This window comes from Pterocles gutturalis, unplaced genomic scaffold, assembly GCF_000699245.1.
Source record: "Pterocles gutturalis isolate BGI_N339 unplaced genomic scaffold, ASM69924v1 scaffold7154, whole genome shotgun sequence".
Taxonomy (NCBI): Eukaryota; Metazoa; Chordata; class Aves; order Pterocliformes; family Pteroclidae; genus Pterocles; species Pterocles gutturalis.
The window spans coordinates 537-24973 of record NW_010128145.1 but is presented as its reverse complement, the minus strand read 5'-3'; the positions used below and the strand labels follow the sequence as shown (position 1 = coordinate 24973).

The window sequence follows — 24437 nt, the reverse complement described above, 5'->3', positions numbered from 1 at the left end:
TTGAGCTATATTTCATCCTGTCTTTCACTTTTATGTCTGTTCTGCTTTGGCAGTGAAACAGGCACAAACAGTGAATGTATGTTTTTCTGCAAGGACAATTTATGTCCACAAAAAGAGATGCAGTTACTGAAAAATACCATCTGTTTGTATTATGTGGGATTATAAACACAGAATCATAGGTGCCTTCACTTTCAGATATATACTGGTTGTTCTATAAGCTTAGTAATAAAAGTACATAAAAGTTTCTAAAAAAAATGATAACTACTTAACATGGGATTAGATGTTCTGTGGTAATTTGGGACAAATTAGTGATACGATCTACTTTAATAACAGAGAAAATGTATTTTTGGCTAAAAAACCGTTACTGTTTGGATCTGGAAAACATGATCTAATAATAAATTGACACTGTGAAAGTATGACCTAATCTAAGATGTGTAATTGGAAGCATAAAATAAATTTTTTTGAAGACCCCAAGTGCTTTATCAACATATATGTTTGGAACAAATTTTAGACATGAATTAACATTCAGGACATTAAGGCAAAAAATTAAGCTTTCCTAGTTAAAAAAAATACAAAACAAAACCCTCACAAAATTGTAAAATACAAAATAATCCAGAAAATGTAACTGAAATGCAGAAAAGATCAGTGACTATTAAAATTGCAAGCTTGAAACTGAGAAGAAAATGTAATTAAGTTTAAATAACTAACAAAAGTCGAATATAGTCCACTTGTCTCTTATTTTCTACGAAGAATAAAAGTAAAACACTGGTTTTGGAATGAAGTAGGAAGATTTATCACTCTAAATGATGCTGCAGATGGTACAGGAGTTTATCATATAACAAAGGAGGCATTAGACATTTCAAGGAGATTTTTGAAGACAAAGTTCCACCTGATATTCTAAGCGGAACTTGCTGAGAGCCACTTTCTGAGTCACCAGTATTAATTTCTAATAAAATCTCAGAAAATTGAAGAAATGTTAAGGAAATGGAATTGCCATGATAATTTTAATAATCTGGAAGGAGGGCATGGACACACCACTAAAAGTGATGATCCGGAAAACAACAGATTTGCTAATCACAGGAAAAGCAGATCACTCTCACAGATGTTAGATGTCTAACCATAACAATACATTTTAAAGTATAACTAATGTCCTAAGTTATATATCTTTTGCTAAGAAAATTGTGTCTTTTTTGATACAGCTATTAAACTGGTTGATTGTTGCAGGATACTTAGATGTGCTCAAGTTATTTCATTTTGTACCGTTGTAATCTGAAGGTCTGCATTAACCAGGGTATGAGAAACATAAAACAAGAGCTGAATCTGGCTTTCTGCTCAGTTTCAAAATGTTGTTACTATGGGTTTGTTTATAAACAAAACTGTTTTGAAGATTCATCTTGGATGATTAAGTTCACCGTGATATGGTAGTTTTTGCCAAAGAAGATGGATGACTGTGGCCAATCGAAATCCAAACATAAAATGGGTCGAAACACATTTAAGACCCAAGAAGGAAAGAGATATCTGTAGAAGGGGAGATTCTGGCTTGGAAAAAATTAGACCAAAATAAATTTCTAGTAGCTAAGAGGGTCACTACAGGCTTATTACAAATCTGTGGCAAAAGCAAAAGTATTACCTGGGAATATAAAACAGTTTGTGCCTTTGTTGAAATAACTACAGCCATACAACCCTAGCACCTACGCCTCAAGACAAATGAATAAAAAACAAAGAGAAGAATTACAAAAAACTACCCTACACATTCTTTAGGTCGGCTACACTAAGACTGGGTAAAGTAAGATCTTATCATCAAGCCTGTTAGCCATTATACTCAATAAACCAGGAAGCAATCTTTTTTCCTCACTGATACACTACTTAGGGCAAAGAGAAGAGGCAGAGACTCGGCACAGAGAGAGGATCATATTGGATCATTCCTTTGAGGTATCAGAAAAGACTTCTTTAGGATGCGTTTTGTTCAAATCCCCAGTTCTAACTCCTGATCTGGGTGGGGAAAAAAACTGCTTTCCAGGTTTCACTGACAGAAATGTTTTATGCTATCTTCTACAGTTTGAAGCTAGACAGTCTGCTAAGATCATTTGACATATGCTAGTTAACCTATACACTGCTACTAGTGGATCTATGGTATTTCTGACAGTTTGATCTCTGCTGTTCATTACATTTTATCCATTAGAGTTGAGTCTCCTAAATTAATGAAATCTTTGGAGGAGTTTTCATTGTTTTGGCACAGTGTTGATCCTTCAAATTTTTCCAAGATTCAGTGCAAAGCCTTAACACAAAAGTGACCTAGACACACATCTGAGCCTGTCTGGTTCCACGGACTGACGTCTTTAAAGTTGTAATTGGTTCATGCTTTAAGAACTACTGTATTAATTTGACAAGATTCTCAGGCCGAACAGAGCATATAAGTAAAATTGGAGATATAAAAATTTTAGATCAGGTCACCAACTAGTCTCAGTTGGCCCTAAAAAAATGTTCTGAAATTTTCAGTAATACAATCAAGATCTCAAGTTAGCATGATTTAATTTGGTTCATAATGAGCAAGGTGGTCAATTCAGCTCCACAGGTGCTTAGTAGAATTGTTTGGTTACTATTTACGTTTACAGGTGAGTATGGTAGCACCAGCCACATACATAACTACCATACAGATTTGGTTGATATAGGTAAGAAAGAAAGATAAGAATATTTACATCACTGGTATTTTGAAACTTCTCATTCTCATTTGTCTCTGAAACCCCCAGTGTGTAGTTATCAAACTTAGAAAAAGGATTTGCTTACTTATACCACATTAGCATTTGTGAAAAAGGTAAAGATTTAACAGAAAAGGAGATAAATTCTTGCTTTAAACTCTCCTAAGACATCCAGTACACCAAGGGCTTATTAATGTACATTTGGAATTCACTGTTCAAGACTGAAGAGATTAGAGGTTTTTCTGTGCAGCACCCTTTTCTGCCCTCTTATCAAAGCAATTTAGGACAACATCTGAAGATATGATTTATATACATAAAACTGAATAGGAAATGGTAAGTGCTTCTTTCTGCATCCAACTCAGACAAAAATCCAGAGGGAGGTAGGTGAGTGTGATCCATCTTTTATTTCTTGACAGCTTTCTGAGCTATACTTGGGTGTAAACTCTTTCTTCATCTGAGCACCCTTATTTACAGCTTAACTGCTGTGCCAAAGTACTTACTGAGAAAGCTATAAAGGAAAAAGAAAACTAAAAGAGAACTTCCGAGGCAAGAGATTTCTAAAAGCACAACAAAATCTTTAATGCAAATTTAGAAATTATCAATTCTCCTGAGAGATTTTATGATTTTTAGGAATTCTCTGTTCTACAGTCTTTGGGGGATTGCTGTGTAAAGAGTGAAAAAAATAACCTTTTTTTTTGCTTTTGTAGAGAAATGTTTTGTTATTATTAAGACTAGGAGCATCTAGAACAGTAAGCAAATTAAGTCAAGAAAGAGTAGTTAAATGTCAAGAAACTGTATAATAATCGATTCTGAAAATACTCATAGATTACTTAATATGTTAGAAATTGTTTGTGAATATTACTGTGCACTCGCTTCTACCTATTAATGACACTAACTTATCAAAGAACAAATTTAAATTCAACACAAGCATCAATACTGTAAATCTTTGGAGATTCCAGACAACTCCACAACATCACACACAGACACGTTCAACCAGTGAATAGTATGGAAATACCAATTTAAACTGGTGCTCAACAAAGTGAAAAAAAGATTACATTAAAAAATGGAGGTTATCCTGAGTGCACAATGCAGGTGGCAGGCCTAAATTATATAAAAAAAGTGAAAACCATAAACTGATATTTACCAAACTATCGTAATAATCTTTAAGATCTTTTCCAGAATAATACCCCTTTTCCAATTTTGAAAGCACAATACGTGTTTTGTATAATCTCAAATTCTAGTTTCTGCTAAAAAAAAAAAAATAAAAAAAAAATCCAGAGGTAAAAATTTATCTGGTAGCCAGCTGACCCTCTTTAACCACAAACGGAATTATTTTACCTGAAACAGTTGATTTTCCTGTGCCAACATTTTTTTCTCTCTTTAGGTTTGATTTTTTAAAAAAATAAATCCTGCTGGGATTAGGCATATGATCAAGATACAGCAGAATAAGAATTTAAGATCAGTCAGATGATTCAATAACTGCCCGTGGCACACTTTTAGATTGCAGCAAATGTGAGGTAATATAACTCAGTTTACCTCTATTTTACTGTGAACTTAATGAAGTTGAAAAATCGCTCACCTTTAGGGCAAGTAATATACATATAGGCAATAACCAGGGGATTGGGTGATGCATAATTTCTTATCAGACTATAGTAATCCAATCCCGTGCTTGAGACCTAGATGATTTAGGTGTATTCATCCCATTGATTTTCAGAGCAGAGAGTTTCTGAAACCATGTTAATCTCCCACATGGTACAACTGGCTCTTCTCTTATTTCTTTTCTTTTTTTTCATTTTTTTTCATCTTCCTTTATGTGATTGTACATTGATTGTCTTTAGCTAGTAATACTTTCCCCGAAGTCAAAGCTCTTTGATCTATTTGATTATTTGAGCCTATGTTATTCAATTATATATGGGTAATGGTATTAGAATCTGGCCAGAGAGCTTTTAGGAAAGATTCCAGGAAATATTAGTGTTATATTGCTTGAAGAACAATTTATCTGTCCCTGCATAAACTCTTATTTTTTTTTTTTCTGTTCTACTGTTGCTATAAACCTAGATGTTTCTAGTAAATCTCCTAGGAACAATTTATTCAAATGGAAGTGTGATATTTCAACTCAGGATATCCCCTCAAAATGTCTATCACCACGGTTAGCTTGATGATATTCTTTTAGATGCTGATATTATAAGGAGAGAGAGATTATTTTGGTTTTATATACGAAAGGAAAGAAATACTTATTTTACACCTGTTGCTTAGGAATCTGGGTTTACAAGAAAAAAACCATCAGAGAATAAGTAATAAAACCCCTAAATGTAGGGTTTTCATATAATAAATACATAATGTATAACAAAATATATAACATATAACAAATACATAACAAAATAATAAGTCTTTACAATAGCCTGTTGCAGCTGCTGAAGGAAAAGCATTTCTTTTTTTCTTTTTAAGAAAGACAAAACGAATGGTGAACAGATACTAAGCAACAACCAATCTAAACCACAGAAAATTTGATGTTAAATCTAGACCTGTTTGGGAAAGAGAAATAAATCACTGGTAGCCAGGATGAAGGAAAGTTAAAGTTTTAGATGTATTAGGAAAGAAACGTTAATCTGTAACTTTAGTTCCCTTGTACTAGTGGCATCCCGTTATAAGTTATTAATAATCTTGTAGAAAAAAACAGATGTATTCAGTAAATACTTCTTATCTGATTTTGGAATGAAACAGCAAAGCATGGTTGTATCATATCAGATGCTAAATTACAATCCAGGGTACCCTAACTAAGGATTAGCAGGTAGCAACACTTCAAACTAGTAATAAAAAACACTTAACAAGACGTCAATTCTGCAGGTTGATAAAAAAATACAAAAAATAAATATGTCGCTTACAAGCCACAGATGAGTATAGCTGTGGATTCTCCTTTCTCTGACGTCTTTGAAGAAGAGCTGATGTCCTTCAGGAAAATATGCATTAGCCAAACACAGTTTATTGGAATTAATATTAACACCTGGATTAAATATAATGTCTTCTATTTAGGATTGAACTAGATGGTCAAAAATTTTCATTCTTATCAGAATCTTTATGAACTGAAAGGTCATATAAAACAACATATAACTGAAATCTCAGATGTATTGTGTTGACATAGGTAACAGTGAGAAGGAAGGAGCCAGCCCAGATTTTATACTGCTAGAAATTAAAGAAATTAAATATCCCAAGATATAAAGTGCAGGTCCCAATGGACTTGAAATCTAAAAAGGAACATCAAAAGCAACCATTTTACCATCAGGATGGCATTTTGTTAAGTAAAAAAATTTGCTTTCTTCCACAGCTTAAACAGAAAAAAACATTTTATTGAGTACTGTGGTAATTAAAGAAAATTATGTAAAAGGATTAGAATTAGTCCTTAAGGAGAGGTACATTTAAAATTGTAAAATTTGGCTATCAAGTATACCTCTCCCTCCCATTTTTCCTAGGGTGCAACCCCCAGCAATGTTTTCTCCTGGCCATTAGCTCTCCAGAATATTGTGGAAACAAACCCGTTTGGTTTGTGTGGGTGGTCACAGAGGTTAAGAACATCATTTCAGAGATACATTACACCTCCATTCAAAGAAGCTCTTTTTTAGAGGTCTTGTGGCTTTAGCTGGATGACTAGCATTCAGATGAATGACGGAAGCATAGTTTAAAGTTACAAATCCTTAAAATCCTCAGGACAAGGATACCACATTAATTTAATATGATGGTCCTCTGAAAAAAACTGCTACTAGTGTGGAACGAATGTAATACACAGACTTTGTTCTGCTTTAGTCACCGTTGAATACACTAAGCTGTTTTACCAGTCAAATTTCTCCAGTCCAAAGATTTTATTTACAGCTGGACACCAAGATCCTTATCACTATACAGCACATGAAGAGTGTCACTGTCCCTGTTCTAAGGCAGTGTTATGGCGTATGTTCTCAGCCTTGCTCCATTGCAGTTCGACAAACTGACATCAATTTTAGTTATTTTAATGGAGCAAGATTTATTCTCAGGTAGGATGGAAGAACTGATTCCTGAAATCCGTCTGTAACTGTCAGACTGATATTTCCTCTTCCTTACTATTTGTTTTTACAGTGGAAGGTAATGGTACATTGAAGTCACACCCAAGTGGAAATGCTGTTTTACTTGGGTAAATTATCCATTAATATAAAAAACTGAAATCTGAAGGCGTTAGTGGTTTGAATGGCTATTGTGGTAAAAAAAAGTCACTCCCTCCAGGAGTATTGCACGGTCAGTGTTAATGCATAAGTATGGTATGCTCTACCAAACACCATACTTGGGCTGCTGTACCCATTGCTGTGGTCCTGCTGGGACATACAGAATGGCCAGCACACCAGCGTTAACGCAGGGTGTTTAATTGCAACTCTTTGCTGTGCTGAGAGTCCATGAATTCAAATCCCAATATCATGAAACTGGACAAAAGACCACAAACTTAAAAAATTAAAAGTCACATTCTTTTATCTACTTCCTTGATTTTTAGCCTTTTCAGTTCACCTTTTCAAGTTGCTCTCCTTAGCTATGAGGGTGTTAAACAGGGATTACCTAATCTCAGTTCTGCAGCAGTTGATACGCCAGAAAAGCATCATGTATTGTGACTTTTACAATAACATACTAAACCTGGAAAGATTTTCTTTTTTATAAACTATGCTCTCCCTTTTAAAAACAGACTCAATTCATGAATGTATTGAGTAACTGAATTATATCATATTGACTGTTCTACAAAGGAAGATACAGACTTTGGAGTCTTGAAAGAAAAGCAAAGAAGTAAAAATATTTCAGAAAAATGAACCACTAACTCTGTTTTTAAAGAATCTAGTATCTGTGACTGCAGAAGTGTGAAAGCTTCTACATGGGTAATTTTCTCAACAGAACCTGCAGAAATATGTCTGAAAGAAGCAATTCCAAAGAATGAAGAAACATCAATCGTATGACTTAACTTTTCACTAAATTCAGTGCGTGTCAAGCTAACGTGGTTGTTAGGTGTTTCATGAACACAGTTCATGACACACTTTAAACAAATTCTGGAGACAACAATGAAAAGATGGAACAAGTGAAACATTCAGTGGGCAATGGGGCAATTGCTTTGTGCATTGACCAATTCCAAGTGAGAAACCTGAAATATTTTTCTCAGAAATTACCGCATGGTACTTGACAATAATTCACATATATAGGATATTTTACATAAATCATTAAAAAAATGAAAAATACCACATGCAAGCTCACAAAAATTATGGTAAACTAATAATCATCTAAGCATTACCTTGGAAATGACCTAGATGGTTAATTAAAAGACTTTAATCTTACTGAACAATATAGTGTTGTTTTACCATTGTGTTAAGGATAACTTAAATACCATCTTTGTCTGATTGGAGCTATTATGCAAGTCAGTCATACTCTGTATCACAGGGTAGTTTTAACTTTGTATACCTTTTGAAAGGAAAGGCAGCAGGGTGAAAATTACGTACAAAACTAGTACTACATCAGTTCCCAATGTGTAGATTGACTATAGGTGAAATGATTTGTCACACTGCTTTTTCTTTTTTTCTTTACAGTAGCACCACATCTCAGACAAAAGAGATGAAGAATCAGTCCTTAAGTGCTCTTAGCACTCCTAAGTGCTCAGAATCCTGCCACTCTGATGTCACAAGCCTCATTGTGAAATAGGAAGTAGGAAAAAAAAATAACCTGTCTGAAGAGATTCATCTAGGACAGCTGAGAAATGGAACAATGACCATATTTGCCAGAAGCACAGTTGCAGAATATCTTGACCCATCTATAAGCTGCCTACAGAGCTCTCCCCAGAATAACAAGGAATGACATATGGTAAATGTTGCATATTTTACTCTATACTCGTGAGGTTCCCATCATCTTACATGTGTTTATTAAAAGACCTTTATCCTGCACAATCCACTTGCTTTGTTTAATATATTCCTTCACAAAATCAGATTTCAGAATGGAGCCTGTTCAATACTTCTTTAAATATTTGTTTCTTGGATTTTACCTTTAACTTTGACGGTACATGGCACAATACATAAGGATCCCTTTTGGTAACCAATTCAACAGTATTTTAAGTAACTGTGGTTCATTACAGCCTCAGGAAAAGTTTTTTTTCTCAGATAAGCAGTTTTCTTTTCTTAACTGTAAGGTGTCTCCCAACTTCAGGAATAGTATGCAACATTTTGGGGCAGTGATTTCTTAAAAACTTTGCTTAGATCTACGAGCATACATTTTTTTCATTCTGTGAGAAGCTGCCTGACAATGTGTAACAGTAACATCACACCTCTGCAAATGGAGAGAAGTCAGCAGAACCAACACACGTCAAATTTTATCTGCATCTACCTGAAGATACAGAAATATTTTAATGGAAATAATTGCTTCTAAGTTATTGTGGCTTATCCTTGTCTCCTTTATGTCCAGGTGGATGTATTTGTGCTTGTAAGCAGCATCTTGTGTGCAGACTAGCATCTGTTCTCCTTACAAGGTTACGTAAGGAAGACTATTGGAAAAATTTATAACAATATAGTAGTCTTTCCAACTTCAATTTGACATTTTGAGGGAGAATCTTTAGGAAATTTGTTACTGCTTTTCAACATAAACATTTAGTACTGTTTATTCACATTACCAGGTAATCCATAGTCCTATTATGGCCTTCCCTCCCTAATATTAGGTATATGAATAATGTCACTGTATATGGTTTCATGTTATGTTCATGTCAATCTCATCTCACAGATGAGACCTTTGATGCTCAGAGATAAATTGGATGGGGCATCCACAATTTCTCTGGGCAACCTGTTCCAGTGCCTCACCACCCTCTGCGTGAAAAATTTCGGCCTAATATCTAAACTAAATCTCCCCTCTCCTAGTTTAAAACCATTCCCCCTTGTTCTGTCACTATCAACCCCTGTAAACAGTTGCTCTGCCTCCTGTTTATAGGCTCCCTTGATAAAGATGTTAAACAGGACAGGCCCCAAAACAGATCCCTGAGGAACACCACTGGTGACTGGCCACCACCTGGACTTAACTCCATTCACCACGACTCTCTGGGCTTGGCCATCCAGCAAAGGGTGTTCCTGTCTAAGCCATGAGCCACTAGCTTTTCTAGGAGAATGCTGTGGGACACGGTGTCAAAGGCCTTGCTAAAGTCCAAGTAGATGACATCCACAGCCTTTCTCTCATCCACTAGGCGGGTCACCTGGTCATAGAAGGAAATTGGATTGGTCAAGCATGACCTTCCTTTCATGAAGCCATGCTGGCTGGGCTTGATCCCCTGGTTGCCCTCTACATGCCGTGTGAGCACACTCAAGGTGAGCTGTTCCATAATCTTCCCTGGTACCGAGGTCAGGCTGACAGGCCTGTAGTTCCCTGGGTCCTCCTTACGGCCCTTCTTGTAGCTAGGTGTCACATTGGCAAGTAATTTAATATGATCTCATCTGATTCCAACAAATTTTGTTTAACATATATTATTTTCAGTACAATAATACGCGTACTTGAATGGCTGTGTAAGTCATGAATGATGATAAGAATTTCTACTGGGTTTGTATCATATTTTTAAATCACTACTTATTAAACATCTGAGACTCCAGGGCTTCATATGATTTCATAGAATCATAGAATGGTTTGGGTTGGAAGGGATCCTAAAGATAATATAGTTCTAACCCCCCCACCATAGGCAGTGATACCTTCTACTAGATCAGTTTGCCCAAAGCCTCACCCAGTCTGGCCTTGAACGCCTCCAGGGATGGGGCACCCACAGCTCCTCTGGGCAACCTGTTCCAGTGCCTCACCACCCTCACAGTAAAAAATTTCTTCCTAATGTCTAGTCTAAATCTACTCTCTTTAATACAGTTTTGGAAAGATTTTGGGTCATTTACATTTGTGATAGACACTAATGGGCCAACAAATCTTTTTAATCTATAGTATCACGCAACATAAATCACAGATTTAGGGCTTCTAAATATGCTCCTTTTAAAAACTGAAATTCATGATAAAATAATATTTATTGAGAGAGAGAGATACACATACAAGAGAAGCTATCTTAGTAACCATGATTAATTTTATCTCTTGAAAGTGGAAGTCATAGATGAAGTCTTCAGGCAAGTGTGTGTGTATGGAGAGTTGGGGAAGGGATGGGTATTTTTTTTTTCCACAGGTAGGCAAGGGAGTACATTGCAGAAAATCACTTAAAATTACTGTTGCCAGTATGTTTATAAGGGGTATAATTTTACAGTTATGATTCCTGTCCAAGGTTTTCCATCTTCCACTAGAAACTGGATGATCCGCAAATAGAAAACTAAAATCAAAAGTTAAAGGTCACTTATTTTTAGAGGTCTTGTATCTATAGTTGTTCCTGGCTAACTTAGAAGACAAAATACTCAGGCACATTTGATCTTATCCAGCAAATCATGTATTACCATTACCCTGAAAGCCTGTCTGCATTGTCTCTGAGCTCTCAACTCCTGTTGAACGCATCTTTTTCAAATATTCCTTTGAGTGAGTCTGAGCATTTAGCAATAAAGTATTAATAATTTATTCGGTAATGTTACTTACTTCAATTAAGTTGTTCAATAATGTTTTAAAAATAATAATAATAATAAAGACTATCCTAAAACTAGAATGAAACAGTTGCAGAAAGAAAAGCACTGGACTGGTTAGTTATGGAATAGTAGAAGTTATGCAATCAGGACGTTATTACTAATAAAACGGAATGACTAGGGCTCCCACTTTTCGGTTAGTTATGGAATAGTAGAAGTTATGCAGTCAGGACGTTATTACTAATAAATTCTCCAAAAGAGAGAAAACTTTACAAGTACTATTGGAAAGTAATCAAGATTCATTATGCTTCTTAGAAATACTGAAACTTTATCCCCCAGATATAGCTATTTACAAATGAAACCTACCTATTGCCTGTGCAAATTAAGGGGCATAAACTTTGAAGTACATAGTGCAATAAAGCAGGTAATCTCACTCACCAGATGAAATGCTAAGGTTTTAGTGTGTTTGCTTAAATACACTAATGTTTAAAAGTTTTTCTGTCCACCTCTTCATGATTTTAAGATACATACAACAGTCAAAAAATGATAAAACTAAACTAGTTTTAAACTATATTTAGATAGAGGAAGCAAAAGATTTATTTACAGGAGAATGTTAGAGAAAGTTTGCACATATTACAAAGTTATCAAAGCACTAGCATATATAGGAAACATCAAACAAAAAATAATTTTCACTTAATTTGAGAAGCCTTAATTATGTTCTCTCTCCAACCTCTTCCCCAAAGACATCACAAAATGAGTTAGCGTTATTGTTTATCTTCTGTTTATGTTTCAGAGAGATTTAAAGGTTAAAGCAGTTAAACCTGTAGCTAGATATGCTCTTTTCTCATAAGTAATTTAATTTAGATCAACACTCCTACTCATAAGTACCGCAAGTCAGGACAACACTTCCATATGTATTTTTATCATGTTTAAGCATATGCTAAAACATAAATTGGATAAGCTTAAAAGATTTTCTTTAGCCACTAGTTTTATTCAAACTCTTCTGCTTAAAGGAAACTCTTAGCCTCTATCCTATTATTTCCCTTGAATAGAGGAGCAGACATCTCTCCCTTTTGTTTTATCTCCCTTTTTGCTCCCTTTGATAACATAGCTATAAATGAAGATAGTGTTAAGTCCAAATTAGAGTTTATGTAACGTAAGTGCATAAAAGGAATATTATTCTATGTTCTGAGAAATATTAATAAAATCAAAGCAGAGAAACTCTTTTCTCCAATCCAGGATTATGGAGCTGTAATACAGCTGAAGGTCCCCTCTCAGACATATCTCCCAACTGACATTCTGAGGCAGCAGCATCATAAAAAGAATTTTACTCAATGCTTCTCATTGACTTTTCTCAAAGCACATAGAACGTCCATCAAAGGTGTGCTTGCCAGAGCCACAGTGCAACAATGCAGTGAAACTTATGCTTAAATTTATGTATGCTGTCAATCTTACACATGTTCTGAGATACATTCATTTAATATTTTAACGGACAAGGGGCCACTGAGAGATGGCTATAAACACACTATTTTCTTAAAATTCACTGCAAAGATTTAAATGCAGTCTGACAATGTCCAGAAAATACTCTATAAACCTTTCCCCAGAGCCACAAATTTGAAAACAGATAGCAACTTTAGAAATAATTATTTTGCAGAAAATTGAGCCATTACTGAAACTGTGAGGGAGGAATATTAGTATGCTACAGTACAGTGTTTGTGACTACCAGTAACACGCAAAGAAGTATTTTCTAGTATTTTATACTCTTTTCTTTGAATGTATTTAGTTACAACCATAGTTTGATTTCCTGGATGATAGACCTAGAAGTTTAGCCAGAAAACATGAAGTAAAATTTTCAGAAGATCTTCTTCCTTTTATTTTTCTTACCCAGCTACTCTACTGATCATAGAGATACCATTGCTTTTTCTTACTGCTGTAAGAATTCTATATTTCCAGCAAAGGATATGAACAGAAAAGTAGCACTGAGCAGTATGCAATTTGTCTTGCTTCAAATGAATTCTACAGCACATAAATCAGTTAGATACAGATTATACTCTCGTGCTCAGTTTCTAATAAACACATTCATAACACAAACCCGTTTTCTACACCAGTGTGGGGTGAAGGATACGACCATTATCAAAATATCTTAACGTTGAATCTACTGTTTTTGTAAAGATGCCCATGTATCAAGTGGAATTATTTCATTTTATATTCCTTAAATTGGAATGTGGAGTCATTTATGACTGACTGGAATCATAGCCTTGCTCTTTTTACACAAGACAAAAGATGATCCTCCATGATCTGCATTGCTGAATGTAGGTTTCTTACTGCAGCGCTTCAGTATCATTCCATGTGGATTACTTGCATTAACATGAAAGAGTCAATCAAGATCTAATAGTGAGCATGAAAGGGGAAAATTAGACCTTAAACCTAATGACAAATCCATATCCAAAGGAGGAAACACAAATATTTGTCCGTCATGACATCTGATTCTTCCATCAGCCACATCACCTACGTGTCTTACTGTCTAGAATAAAACTGTCAGAGAAATGGAATAAACTTTTCAAAATTTTTGGAAGAAAAAATTCTGTTACACTAAAGACATTCAGAGTTGTTGCTTAGCATTTAAGAGGTTTCAGTCATCTTTAGCTCTCCTAGAGAAGATCATAACATTGCTTTTAATATATGAGTTAAGCCACATTTTTTCAGGAAAAAAATAGAGAAGAGAAAAGTAAAGTAGAAAAAGAACTTTCAAATCGGAGGATGATTTAATTCTTTTGTTCATTTTCTTTCTCTCTTAGAACATGTCCTAAGCCTTCTTTTATTCAAGAAAGATAAACTCAACTTTGCTTATTTCTTTAAAATAACAGCTTCTCCACCTGCATATTATCAACAGATAAAGGTAATTTTTAAAAAAAAGTACATTATGAACAACACTACAGTAATTTCAGGGCAGACCCCTACATTGGGAAAGTTTTAGGCATCCACAGAGTAAAACAATGCTTTTCAATCTTACTTAAGCTCAAAGGTCCCTTTTGAGTAAGAGCAGGACTACTTGAATCTATTTAAATAAAAAAAAAAAAAGAAAATAAAAAAACCTATGTTCTAAAATTCAGATAAAAATTTGAAACTGTACAGCTAAAACTGATTTTCTCTAAAATCAGGAAAGTGATATATTTCCTCTTGTTGTTATACATTCTGTGAAACCCTTAAATGTCAAAAAAGAAAACCCAAACAAACCCCAAGCATATCTTACCGATGATAAACAGAATTTCCACTGCAATGTCACTGACAGTTGTGCTTCGAGTTGTAGACAGCTCATCATGGCCAATAAAGCAAACATTGTAAGGTACAGTCACAGCAACATAAAACGTTGCCAGTAAAATAAGCCAGTCCCAGCCAGCTTTAAAAGTGCTAAAATGCAACAATATGAATTTGGATTTTTTTGCATCTGAAACTTTGTATTCTGGAAATGCTGGTTTATCTACAAAAACATTCTGAAAAGGAGAGAAAAAAATGAAATGAGACAAACCAACAATTTGATCACACAGACACATTTCTTACAATGATGTAACTTTTTTAGAAAGCATAAAGAAATATGACATACTCATATGCAGGCAAGAACTAATGCTAATTTTTTTCTAATGTAGTCATCGCTTATTTAGACAGATGGTTCTGTTGACAGAATAACCTTTGTGAATGTTGGGGCAGGAAGAAGATTAATAAGGAACAGATTAAATAGAATGAGGAGGGGACTGAATCTGATAAACTATTTCTTCTTCTGTTGCGTGAATTCTGACTGAAGAGGAATGTTTTTCTGCTGGACTACAGGCTAAAGCTTTGTATACACGAGGACACAGTACTGCAAGTAGGAATAAACATATAGAAAGGAATAGATGGTGCCAAAGAAAAAACACCCTGTCTTTACATATTTCAAAGCTGCCAGGAAGTTGTTTCAGACTAACTCTAGCCTGGTCCTGTGGACTGAACAGCTACAAGTAGTTGGAGCACCTCTCCTGCTTTAGTTTCATCTGAGGGAACTCTGTTTGTGTGCCCAAGACTGCTACGAACCAAAGCACAAATAGTAGGAATAACTTTTTGATTCTCTTTAAAATTGCACTCCTGATCTAAGCCAAAATACTAATGTAGACCCACCATAATACCATAATAATATTCCAACCCAAACCATTCTATAATTCTATGAATCTATGATAACACAGCTTCAGATCTAACTTCATTGTTAGACTATACCTAGCTTTGTCATGTGTCTCGAGTCTTTATCATCTACCTGCAAAGGTCTTTGCAACAAAGAATTCAGCCTCACGCACCAGTTTTACAAATTCTTAGCTTTTATCCTTCAGAGTTTTAACAAAAACACCTACCCTCCTGAAAAGCAGCACATGCTACATGAACAGTCTTGTATTGTTTACTAAAAAAATTCTTGCTCACTGTCATTATGTCTCTCATTAATGCTGTTCCAGTAATGAAGAGCCTCACAAAAAAAAAATTAAAATACTGTGTATTCAGCAAACTAAGATTACTTCTGATCTTGAAGTTATTCATTAAGAATATAAAAAGACAACAACTGCATGACCGAAGACTTAGTTACATTTGCCTGGCTGGTTATAGCCTTTCTCTTTGTGTGTTTCTTTTGAAATACTGATGGCCTTGCCTTCTCCATTCTTGTTCTCATTCATTAATCTTAGGGGCTGAATTCTCTCTGTTAGTGTCAGCCCATTTTTAATCACAGAGAAGAAAATGTTCCTCTTAACGACTTCCAATTCATAGCTCTAAAAATCTATGCACTAAAGGTAGTAAATTAGTCTGACAACAGATGTTTCAAACCAGTGTAATTTTTACACTTTTTCAACATTTAATATTTTTTAATATTTTTAGCTTTTTAACCTTGTTTTTAACATTTAACATTTTTTAACGTTTAACTTTTACATTCAGTGGGAGTGACAGTATACTCTTTGGGACATATAGCAGTTGTGTATTTTCATGTCCTTAGTCTGTATGAAGTTTTTCTGCATTTAATTTCTAACATTGTAATGTCTAGAAGGATGTATCTGCACTGCTGCTTCATTTTGGTAACCAATAAAAGGAACATGCCCAGTGGATATTCATGATCTATATCCTTTGGCTACTTTTTCCATTGTCTGTCTTCCATCCTCCCCCTAACCACAAAAAAAAAAAAAAAAAAAAAAAAAAAGCTATTTTCATCTTTTGGCTCTATCACAGATTTTAGCTTTTTGATGCTAACGATATACAACAAAGAAATTAAATACTCTTCTGAGATTTCAAGAAAAACTTCCTTTTGCAACACCACCTTCTAATAACTACAGGCTGTCACTGTTGGAATAGGCTCCCAGATATTATTCTAGCAAATTTTTATATGCAAATACCAGTTTCATATGCATTTCTAGTTTTGCTCTGCATTAACTTCTCTCCTGAAACATAGTTCCATAGAGCGGGAGATTTATTCTTTCTCCTCAGTGTATTTCTTCAGAAGTATTTCTGTTGATTTATTTTTGGTTTTATCTATTGTTTGATTTGTTTTTTTCAACATTCACAGGGTGTTTCTGAACTTACTTATTAGTTATAGTTACCAGGGGAACATAGAAGTAATTTAAAGAAAGAAAAATTACTACTTCAATTAGGAAATGAAAAGATAAATTTACTCCACACAAAGTTGGAGACATTCACATGAAAAGCTGCCTAAATGAAGTGTGGCCCTCTGGAGCTTACACATCATAGAGACTTTCAGCTAGAGTAACACCCTGAGTTTCTTCATTATGCTTTTGGCAAATAGTAATTATTGAAACAAAATAACTGGGACGGTAAGGTAAATTGGAACCTAAAATTAAGTTCTGAGAAATTTTATAATGGGGCTTTCCTAGGGTTAAATAAATGTCTGTTTACAGTATGGATAAATGCAGTCTTTTGCTGTATAAAGTTTAACAAGTACCATAGTAGGCAGAACTGCACTTAAGTGAACTGCACTTTACTCCTTTTATTACCGTAAAATTACGACTAGGACATTTCTCAGGTACCCACTGACCTTTTACAGCACATTAAAAAAAAAACCAAAAAACCCACAGTACAAAGAGTACATTTTTGAAAAAGACAGGAATTACACCTACATTATTAATTTTTAATTTGTTCTTTTCTCTTCTTTGTAGATGTCCAGAGATATGATAAAGGACAGCTCTACTCCGTCTTCTTGCTGACTCAAAATGTGACCCTGCTCTTCCTCTTCCTTTCCATTTTTCTGCAGAACAGAGTGAAAGTCCGTTAAACATCAGGAAATGGCACTTTAACCTTTGGAAGCTGAACTACTGACATTTTAGACTTTTGTAGAAGTAGGGCTAGATGTAAAGATTACACACATCTTTTCTTAGTTTTGCTTAATCTCTTGCAGTTAAAAAAAAAAATCCTCTCCTGAAGAGCAAATAAAAATCACTGTAATGTTTTGATTGTCAAATGCCTTCACACAACTCAGAAGCAATTAGTTGCAGCATATGATTTCATAGATAAGATTTCTGTTTCAGAAAATGAAATAGCGATTACAGACCAGAGGCAAGCGTGGCTAGGAGTAGCCACTCAAAATGTCCTTACAGTGTTTCTACTCTCTCTTTTATTTCAGGGAACAAAAAAAAATTATATATATATATATCTATCTTATGGTATGCTCTCTAAAAACAGAGACTGACTCATGCTAGGCTTCATTATGTCAGAATATGCTAATTTGCAAGCTTGCTCATTAGTAATATCCAATTGTTATATTCACGCATTTAGATTTCTTTTCCTACTGCATGGTCACTGGCATAATCACTTGACACATTCCTTAGTGACATGAAATGCACTAAGAGTAAAGACTGAACACTGTTTTGGAAAGGTTTGTGGTTTTTCCCTCCATTCAGATGTCTGTAATTGTCAATCATGGGATCAAATTTTGTTCTTGTTTATACAGCAGTAAATTCAAAGTAACTCCAAGTAGCTCTGATGGAATTACATGTGAATTGATGCCAGGGTAAATGAAAGCAGACATTTTGTGATGTGTCAGGTGGGAATAAAGGAAGAAGCTGTCTGTCAAACAGGTTTAATTAAATTCAATTCAATACATATAAACTAAGGGGGAAAAAAAACCCCAAACCCAATTAACACAGCCAGAAATTAACAACAAACAAAATAGCTACATCTTGAAACCTGCCTAGAAAAAATGAGAAATATTTGAATTAAGGAAGACTGAAGTATATTTGGCTCTACAACACACAAAACCATACACAACGACAAATGTAGGAAGCTAAACTTTCCAAACCTCTCACTAAAGAGTGTTTCATGTAACTCATGCAAAAGCCCTCTCCAGTTGAGGATGTCTTATGTGTCAGTAAGGAGGAGAAGGGGGAAAAAAAGGAAGGTTTTTTAAAGAAAATTAATGAAAAAACATTGCACTGCCAAACCAAATAGCTACCAGAAAGCTGGAGGAGCTAGATGGAGAAGCCCCATACTTCCCTATCTCCAACTTGGGTACTTGCAGGTGGTTTAAAGAGCTACAACACATACAGATGCCAGCTACAACAAAGAAAGGTAAAAGAAAAGGGACTATTTAAGAAATAACTCAATCAAGTTAAAGTGGTTTTTTTAAACTTTAATCTCTCAATCATCAAACCATTTAAAACTCAAACTATACTCTAAAAGTGTACTTAAATTCTGGTGAGAGTGGAGTATTTATCTGCTTCTCTGAGTAAAAATGAATTTAGGTCTATTGAATCAGGTGTTCACTGTAGCTATAGCAGTGATGGTAGGATAGCTGTAGTAGTCTGTTTTTGTTGCTTGAATTTGAGATTCTCTTTAAAACTATTACACACCTCTCTTTCTTCCCTTTTTGAACCTAAACTGCCACATTGGATGAGCCCCTTCAGTTTTGTTTATTGCCTTCAAAATAAGTCAATAAAATATGCTTCAGACCTGCTATGAGGCAAGCTGAGAAAGTGGGCAAATACCCACAAAAGTTTCTGGCCACCAACACTTTCAGGACCCTTTAGTTAAAGGCTTCATCCTCAGGATGTCTCATATATAACACCTCTTCACTTCCTCAGCCTAAAAGGCACAGGATAGTCCATGCTGGCAGGTGGTAGATATAATAGCCTAGGTGATGTGTAGCAAGACCCACAGTGAATTTTGTTGCAGAAGGCAGGTACGGTGCCTTCAGGTAGAGTTTCTTTGGGTACTTTCAGCATCCCAAACAATACAAGGCTTTTCCTGTGTGGAAGTGGAGCTCTCTATCTCTGGTCAACCTTGTATGCCTCCTCTTTACCCCTCTTAGCTCTCCCATGTCTTTTTTAAAGATATACTTTTAGTAGCAACTTTTCCCAGAATAGCATGCAACCTTCAAGATATGTATAAAAATTCATCTGATACATTAGTGTAACAATGCCTTCACTTTTTTCTTAATAGCTCCTAATCTCATATTTGACTTTTTCTTACCTGCTGAGCACTGAGCTGAAAGCTGTCCACAATTCCATCTCTTTCCAGAATAGTAATAATTACTATGGAGACAGTCGATGTATAAATATTTAGTTAAAGTTGGGTTTGTTTTTTTTTTCTATGTATTGATTGACACTGATTTTTGATTTTCTGTTCACTCTTTAAATAAAAAGTTCCTTATAAGATTTTAAATTTTATGTGTCAGTAGCCTGATAATATTTTGTTTTAGATGGATTCCATCTCTCTTATGCAGGTTTAGCATTCCAGCTGCTAAGAGTTCTGTACTTATTAACCTGCTTGGGCTGTGGGGCTTGATATGGCACTTAGAATCACACTAGTTGCATATTTGCAGAGCAACTGACTTCCATCACATTCTGATTCCACTATTTGCAAAGGATTAATGCTACCCCTATGTTAATTTCAAGTCACTCAACTCCTAGAGACAGCAAAGCACAGATAAAAAAGGGAAGTGCGACATTCATTATGAAGCAATAGTATTTTTCTTTTTAAAAGAAATGGTAAAGATTTTTTTCTGTAGTTATTAGCAGTGAAAAAAATATGAGTTTCCTATGCAGATAAGATGCCATCAGACACCATCATCACTGGAGCACATGTATCAACAGCTTATAACACAAACCAATGAATGAAATTTCTGAATTCTCCTGCTTTGTGATCTTCCCAGTGCCATTAAGGAGAAGAGGCAATCCTGATCCTTAGTAAAATGTATTGTTCACTGTGTGCCTTTGTACATGTGCAATCACTGTTTATAACCTTTATTCTTTTCCTGTCACACTCAGTTTACAGATCACTATTCCAAAGGAAATATTTTTTTCTTTTTTTAAATACCCACCTGTTTCTTTCTGGTTCCTAAAAAAAGTGTTAGGTACTTCACAGACATGCTTCTGTCTTTCCATGCCTGATCTTAGCAAAAAGATACAATAGTAAATCCAACCATAAGCAGAAAGTCAATATAAAGACAGCTTTCTTTTTACCCTGTGCTTAAAATCAAAAGGATTTCTCATCCCCCCAGACACTGTGAGGAATAAGTGTTCTAAAAAAAGCTCAGATTTGGGGCTCTATCTCCTGGCGCTCCTACACACCCCTTCCTGTGTGATGGTAATGCTCCCAAAAAATAGCCCCTAAAAAGGATGCTCTGCAATTTAGTCTTAACTCCCCTTTTCTTTGATCAGAAAAGTGGTAATATGTTTTTCAAGTTCTGCTGTCCTTCTGTGTTGTTTTTTCCTTTCAAATGAGATTAGGTATAGCACCACAGCCGTCACATGTGGAAATCTCAGAATTATTTTCTAAGAAAAGAAACTGATGATACCACCTCTTTGCCAATCTTAACATTGGTCTTATAAAAGCTTAAGGATTCTTACAATCTTGTAAGGGAAGGCTGCAGTAAAAAAAAGCACAATCAGAAACAAACACCTTTGTAACTGTTGACTTTTCTGTTTGTGTTTTTATAAGAATACGAGGAATCAATCTTCCACTTAATAGAAAGTGGAGGCTTAACTCTTTTCTTCTCCTTTTGGCAAAAAAATAAATTTACTCCTTAGGTATAAATCAGAAAAATAAAGCCCAATAACTTCTGATAAGCTGTAGTAGGTATGTCCTGCTCTAGCAACGCAAAATAACTGTAAACTCAGCCAAATTAAAACAAAATCTATGTTTGCTCTCCTTCAAAGCACATCAGAGAATTCAGAGCATAGCACTGGATATAGTCCAGAATACTTTATGGTTTATAATGTTCTCATTCCCCAGATAAACCATCACACATTTAAACACTTGAAATGTAAAATAAAGTGTTTAATCATCAAATGGGAGATAAGACTCAGACTGTTCTTTTAGTCATTAAATTTAGGAGATAAAAACTAAAACATATCACAAGTCCTTCCTTAGGCAGAGACAGACCTGGAAGCGGGGTGCTCAACACATGGTCAAGGGAGCCCGTTGCAGCCTGCCAGCTCCTGGGGACAGCTTCTCAGGACAGCTGAGAGGGTGACAGGAACTTGTTCATGGCCCAAGAACAATTTCTCAGGCATGAGTAGGCTGCGCCTGAATACAAACCTGCTCTTGTTCTAGGTCTGTGCTTGGGTGTAATTGCACAGGTACAGAAGCTTCCTTGGTAAGTTAATCCATCATACACAAGCAGAACCACTATAATCTTATGCAGTGGACTCAAGCTGTCTGCACTGAGTAACTCTAATGGGACCCAGAAGCACTCACTTCACTGCTCATTCCATAGCAGACAAGCTGTGGCATGAGAGAGACCTTAAAATGCATCTATTTTTGAATACCAAAATAAACTAACCTGCTCTGGCCAGAAAGGTTGTACATTATTGACAATAAATGTCTCGGCCTTCGTATTTTTCCTCACTTTTCACATCATTAATTTGCATCCATTCGAAAGAGCTGCCTTGCATTATCACAACAGAATATGCATTAATTAAAACTATTACCTAGATTTCCTTCTGGTGTGATTAAATGCCCAACATGCTCTTGTATCGATCATCTGGTAGTCTGATAGTGGATCATAACCACAGAAAGTTTTCTATACGAGTGTGCATGGACGTCAGAGAGAAAATGAATATCTAGCATTTTTTTCATATTACACAGCAAAATCCAAGAGATTTATCCACTTTTACCTAAGCAACCAGAAAATTAGAGAAAGAATAAAAGCAAATAGCACCTCTCAAATTTAGAGAACAGAACACAATACACTGACAATATGTGAATGAGGTAAAGAGGGGTGAGGAAAAGCAGTCTGATGGTTTAGTCCTGGAAACACATGCACACCTGAGTAACCATCCACAGAAAGCAGTTCTACCAAAAAACAGTGGGACAGAGTTATCCTAAAGGCAGTGAGGCTGCGTACTTGCACCTCTTAGCAATATTTCTTTGGGTTTTTTTCACTCCTTTGAGTACAGCAGCCATTGGAAAGATAGAATTCACCACTAGGGACAATACCATAGCTGTTTGCTGCTTTTTTACATCTTCACAACCACATTAGCTCCACGTTGAAGGTTATATTCCTGCCCCAACTACTTGATTGCCACTGCTGTCCTGTTTGCTTGCCAGATGGGGCTGTTAGGCTTTGGATAAGATTGATTCAAACACATTGACTATCCTCTTCAAACAGTATAAATATGACCATCTCAAGTCAGGGCTTCTTTAAACACTTTGCAAGGAAGAGTTCTGAAGTAAAACAGCGAGTTACAATCAGATGGCTCCAGATTTATACAGACAGTCAACCCTACGGCACCTGCTATCTGGAAAAATTATAATTTTAGGTTTATTTTATAGAGTAGTGTATACTTTTATATATAAATTTGCATAAAATAATGAGATTACTTGTTCTTAGCTCTTTTGAGGTCCAGGAGCAAGTATGAGGAATAGACAAAATTCTTATGCATTTAACATTTTACTCAGAGGACTGGATAAGTTGGCAGAGTAGCTAAAGACATTTTTGTTTATGTCATTGTTTACAAAGCTAAAGTAAATCATGAGATGAAACAGTAGGTAATGCCAGCTTCCACCTACGAAAACTTATCATAGAAATAATATCCTTCTGAACATATAAACTAGATTTAATTTTGAACAAGAACAACAAAAAAGCAGAACAGGAAAAATGGACTTTCTCTGTTGCTAAGAAGTATCCAGATATGGGCAGACTTGAGATCCATGATACTGTTCCGTGTACACGCTGGAGTGCTGTGGAAAGGTGTAGCAATTGGGCGAACACTGTGACTTCAAACTACTGCCGGTTGGATCCTTCTCTCCTCAACACACAAAGGGAGTGGCGTATTCCTGTACCTGCATGGTATCTCCTGTATTCTGAAATCAGGAAGGGAAACAAATCTCCCCCATTAACTTTCCTGTTTATTATTCTAAGGTGTCAGAACCCAGACACCTGGCCCAATTGAACAGTGAGATGTTGTTACCTGGGGTATCTTATAAGTACCGAACTGTTCCTTTTTGATCCTGGGTTCAGTGAAGCATTTATTAAAGAATTTTTCAATCATTTATTAGTCTCGCAATTCTACTTAAAAAAGGTTTCCTGTAAGAAGTGCAATCAAGATTTTTTTGTCCTTTTAATACAAATCTTGAGAAACCCTCATCACTTGCATCATAAGGTAAGAAAAACCACAGCAGAAAATGTGATCTTTGCATAGACACCCATGAGTAGTCTTCATGCTATAAAAGAAATACAATTATGTCTACAGGAAACACAATGGTACTTAATCATATCCAGTATCATCAATGCAAAATAGAGTTCATAGGCACTTCCAAAAAAAGCCCCAAAACAAAACAAAAGACCCCCCACAAAAAAGTAAATTCTGAAGAAGACAACTGGGGTAAAGGATTCTGAATGAACATTAAAAAAACTTCAAAAACAGATTGTATGGAATGCTGGTATGATTTTTTTCTAGGCTTTTAAAAACCTTTAGCTAACTTTCAGATATTATTCCCTAGGGGACACCACACCAGCCGTTGTCAATAAAGAGAAAACTGATAAAAGTGTGCTTTGGTATTAATGACAGAATAAAAGCAGTACCATGGGCAATAGGCTGCAGGAGGCTTGTTGGTTGCATGACACTTTCTTTCTGTCAACAACAACTAAAAATTCACAGAACTATTAGAACTATTAGCTGTATGGTGGATCCAGGCTAGCCTCTAGCAACTT

The 24437-nt window shown here is 35.4% G+C and overlaps 1 protein-coding gene across 1 annotated transcript in view; it reads right to left on the bottom strand.

Annotated features, from left to right (window-relative positions):
* KCNH8 (potassium voltage-gated channel, subfamily H (eag-related), member 8) overlaps positions 1 to 17531 on the bottom strand; it is a gene marked incomplete at its 5' end in the record, with an annotated part of 99147 nt that extends 81616 nt beyond the window's left edge. The window contains 2 exons of the mRNA XM_010079506.1: positions 14517 to 14757; positions 17404 to 17531. Of these exons, the coding sequence (XP_010077808.1) occupies positions 14517 to 14757; positions 17404 to 17531 (369 nt within the window). The remainder of the gene's footprint in view (positions 1 to 14516; positions 14758 to 17403) is intronic.
* Between the last annotated feature and the right edge of the window lie 6906 nt (positions 17532 to 24437).